Below are 4810 nucleotides of genomic sequence, written 5' to 3'. Positions count from 1 at the left end.
ATGTATTTGTAAACAAGAGATAACTTTCTCATTGAGTTTTATATTTAATTTTATTTTCATAATTCAAAGCTTGCATAATGCTTATTTAGATTCTTACAAAATAATTTATATTTAGACTACTTTTGTAATTTTTTATTATAAATTATAAATGTTTATGAATATTTTTATTTATTTATATTTATAATAAGAAAATTAATATAAATTAAAATTTTAAATTTACAAAAATATAATAAATATTTCCGGTTCGGGTTAAAAAACTAACCTTTCAATATTTCAACAATAACATTAATTCTTGCGAACAACATGATCATCCCATAATCAAACGTTAACATGTGGAAACAATACATAGCTCACAAGAAGTTACAAATTAATTACTCCATTATTTTCTTATCCTTCTTAACTCTTATCAAAATCTTCTTTTTTTTTTTTTTTTAAGATTTCCTTTGTAGCCTTACCAGGACATCTAACGTTCCTCCATATACTCCTTTGGCTAATAATAAATTAAGTTAATAATTGTTAAAAAAAATATATTTGATCAATTATCATGAAATATTTAACTGACTTTAGTAAGTATCAAATCGTCGTTCTCTACAAAACCCAAACTTCATTTATTGTCAAATGGGAGTCATAACTGATACAGCCCACTTTTTTTTTATCATCATTATATCAAATATATATGACGGATAAAATTACACAACCCTTGGGAACGAGCCTGTGAAAGTGAAACAAGGCAGTTTTGGCTAACCCAAATTCTACAACCCGGGATTGTTCTTGGCTTTGTTGCCACCATATAATCGAAAGAGACTGAAAGCAGAGATACAAGATAGGAACACCATGCTAACACTAACTAGTAGTGCCATTGCTATTCCTTCCCCAACTTGGTTACAAAATTTTCCGTACATGTTGCATAACTTCATCCACTGAAGCTCTGTTTGCCCCAACTTAGCATACACTGCTGACTGTGCTGTAGCCCCCACGGCAGCCACATTCAAGTATGCCATGGCCTGCATGAACATGATATTTTAATGATTAGAAGCTCACTTCTGCCAAAATACATATCCAGTTTAGAGTAAGGCAATGTTCGAATGGATTTTGTAGACTAAGCTCTTGATTTTGAACCAAGCAATTAAATGGATTATGCAGCATTGTTTCAGGCCAACACGGTACTACCACAGAGAAAATGGTCTTTATGTCGGCTCTCTCCAGGTATATACCAACGAATAATCTCAAAAGAACAGTTCCAATGGCCTGGTCATAACTGGCCCTGATATGGCACAAAATCAAGGCTCCTATATCCCCTCCTTCAAGGTCAAAAATAGAATTGCTGGGAGGGTGTTAAGGTATGCATTAAAATCAAATGAACCTAAAAAACAAATCTAAGTCCTGCAAGTGTGAATTACAATAGAATTCTCCAATATTAACATTATTTTTTATATGCATTATTAGCTAGCATATCACCACAGAGTTAGATTTTCGAAACCGCGTGAAGATTCTGTCTGGTGCATTAAATTGTTTGGACAAAAATCATGTTATTTTTCATACACAAAAATAAAAGCATTTTTCAAAGGAAAAATCCAGTAGCTCAGTTGTGTCGGTCTAGTGGGGGAAGTGTGAACTAATTACTCCATATGCCAGCTTCAGCTCCAACATTTAATATCAACCATTAGCTGTCTATTACAAAGTAACAATAATGAATGAGAAATAATTCCATACAACAACACCAATGACCAACCTTTTTTGGCAGAGAAAACTGACTAGAGGTCCACCGCTGGTGGTGTAGCTCGTAAAAAGCACTGAATGAGTTTCCAAACGTCTATTTCATATTTATTACAATGTTATTACATATTTCATCAATGTGGGTTTAGTTGTTTCTTCCCATTGATGATCTTCATCTTCCTCTTATTATTATTTTGTAGCTGGAATTCTCCTACTATTGTACGATTACAAGGGTTTTCATTTTTCAAGGCACTACCGTGATGTAAAGGCTTAACAGCAATTACCAACCACCCTGACGATTACATTAACTTGAACATTGAATGCTAGTCTAATAGCAAATGTGCGTCGACCAACCTTACTTTTTTCTCTTTCCTTTTTCTTTTGCGGTGGAAGTCTAGCATTTGAAAGAAAAAAAAAAGAAATTATTGTTCTCTTTCAATTTATTGCACCTAGTTTAGTTAAAATTTGGTAATTGCTCTTAAAATTATTGTTCTTTCCTTCTTCAACTTCTTTTCCGATCTACTAAGCGTGCAATTCTGATTTTTTTTTTCTTTTTACAAAGGAAGCAAGCATGCAATCAGCCAAAACTATGTAAATTCAGTAGTCTGCCTGAATGAACCCTTCAACCAATTTTGGAAATATACATGGATAATTGTAAACCTGAAACACATATATACCAATTGCAACTACTAACAGAAAAAGACGAAGGCAACATTAGCTATTAGGCATTTCCATGTATGCTATGGGGGAAATGCATGCAAAGAGAAGGCCAAGAAGGGACAAATTACCTGATCTACAGAGAAAATAGCCCAAGCCAAGGGCTTATTGAAAAGCACAATTCCTCTTACCATACCCACAACGCAACGAACCACTTGTACGAATGAGTAGGCTGCAGCTACAACATTGGCTACCACCAAAAACCTGCGTACGTAAACGTACATCAAAAGTTGATCAAGAAAAGCAAGAAACTTATGAGTTTTACATAAAACCATTGGACTGCTCAGTCTTAGAGGGGTAGAGACGGAGAATCTTACACAAGAGCTTTCATGTCTGTAAATCTAGCTTTCTTCTGAATTGAGAAGATTTCTTTGACTTGAGTGTCTGTTCCCACAAGAATAGCAGCAAGAACACTTAAGCCACATATCAGGCACCTCAAAACCAACTCTGCAATCCTCACTCTTCTATCAATCACCTTCAAATTAGTGCCATGGTATACAGGGACATTCCCAGGACTAACACCAACAACCAAATAATTCATCTTTTTGCCGAAATCCAACACTCTATAGAGAAGAAAGAAACAGACTAGCCCAGACAAGAACTCTTAAAGCACGACGCACGTACACTTACCGGACAACGCAACAACCCACCACTGCTTAAATAGACATGAGCCAAACTAGAGACTAAAGAGTAAATACTAAACAGCTTCCTACTTTTTGAGTGGTACCCCTTTTTCAAAAATTATGAAAAGAGGAAATAAATGGAATTTTGTTTTTCTTTAAAATTGATTTCCAGATATTTGGTGATGGAGCTTTGCTGTAGGACTGTGGGGTGCCAAGTGTGGTCAAAGTAAGAGGCTCAAATAACGCACGAGACGTAGAGGCAAAGGGCTCATCTCTACACAGTGGGGCATTAAATGGCGCTTAATATTGCATTCAAGGGTGGGAAAAGTAAAACGATGACCTGGACATTTTATGTTTTTTTGTTATATTTTATATTGTATTTGATATGTATAAAGATATAATTATTAAAATATAAATATAATTTGAATTATAAATATTTTTAAATTTTAAACATGAATGAAATATATTTAAAATATGTATTATATGTGATATAATACGATTAATATATATAAAATTAATTTATTTAATTATAACATGAATAAACATAAATAATATAAATATATATAAATAAATACGATTAATATAAATATACAAAAATAAATATTACTAATATAAATATAAATCAAAATATAATTAAAAAAATAAATAATTATAAACTATCTATCATTTATAATTTAATAAATTTGATATATTAATAATAAAAAAACTTACATTTAAAAAAAATAAAAAATTTAATACTCATTTAATATGTATTAATATATATTTAAAATTTAATATATATTACATAATTATATTAATTTTTAATATTAAATTCAAAATGATAAACTATTAAAAATTAAAAATAAAATAACAATATATAAGATTAATATTAATATTTATATTATTTTATATTCTTAATATAAAAAATAATTTTATAATAATTATTAAATAAATATCATAATTAAATATTTAAAATAATTTTTCTATGATATTAAATAGTTAATTAAGTATTATAATTAAAAAATAAAAAATTTAATAATTTTTATATATTTATATTAAAATAAAATAAATATAAAAATATATTAAATATATGATAAAATTAAATTAAACGTATTCATATCATATATGTAAATGAATTAATATACATACAATATAAATAATATCATATTAAAATTTATATTAATATAAATAAATATGAAATATATTTTTTAAATATATATGATTTTTTATATTATTTTTATATAGTATTATTTATCAAAATTATCACACGTTGATGAAACAATGGCAATGATGGAGTGAGACAGAAGCAACATGTTTTCCTTGGAGTTCTTTTTCTAGAAGAGACAACAGTTTTGTTGTTCCGAGAAGGGGTCAGATACGGTGAGGGAGTGCCTTAAAGCCTTCCCACTGAACAAGGCTGGTGTTTGAATTTAACAAGTGACCCATCTCTGTTATGCATAAACATTGAATTACCCTCGACAATGGAACAATCCCTCCTCCGTTTGAAACCTACTGGTAGTTAAAAGAAAACACGCAAGGGTAAAGCTGATAATGATTAAAGTGGTGTACTTTTATTATGATGTAACGTGTTACCACTTAAAACATGCTAGGAAAAGCTCCCTGTCAAGTAACAACACCACGCGCCTTTCATCTGCGTTTGCCAATGGTTGCCTTTGGTTCAAAGGAGAAGGCTAGGGACTAAGGGTCTAAGCCGATTAGGAGGGCAGGCCATGTTTGCACTAGAGCTACGGAGATCTCCTTCTTTGGAAGACTAG

The 4810-nt window shown here is 30.7% G+C and overlaps 1 protein-coding gene across 1 annotated transcript; it reads right to left on the bottom strand.

Moving 5' to 3' along the window:
* Positions 1-584: 584 nt before the first annotated feature.
* LOC111274058 (CASP-like protein 2B1) lies at positions 585-3315 on the bottom strand. The gene is made up of 3 exons (XM_022858715.2): positions 2751-3315; positions 2505-2637; positions 585-1004 (listed from the first exon to the last, which is right to left on the bottom strand). The coding sequence occupies exons 1-3, from the start codon at positions 2972-2974 to the stop codon at positions 753-755; spliced, it is 609 nt and encodes a 202-aa protein (XP_022714450.1). The 5' UTR covers positions 2975-3315; the 3' UTR covers positions 585-752.
* Positions 3316-4810: the final 1495 nt, after the last annotated feature.

The sequence above is a fragment of the Durio zibethinus genome, chromosome 26 (genome assembly GCF_047325235.1).
Source record: "Durio zibethinus cultivar Kanyao isolate XHJ-2024 chromosome 26, ASM4732523v1, whole genome shotgun sequence".
NCBI lineage: Eukaryota > Viridiplantae > Streptophyta > Magnoliopsida > Malvales > Malvaceae > Durio > Durio zibethinus.
This window is presented reverse-complemented; position numbering and strand designations above follow the sequence as displayed.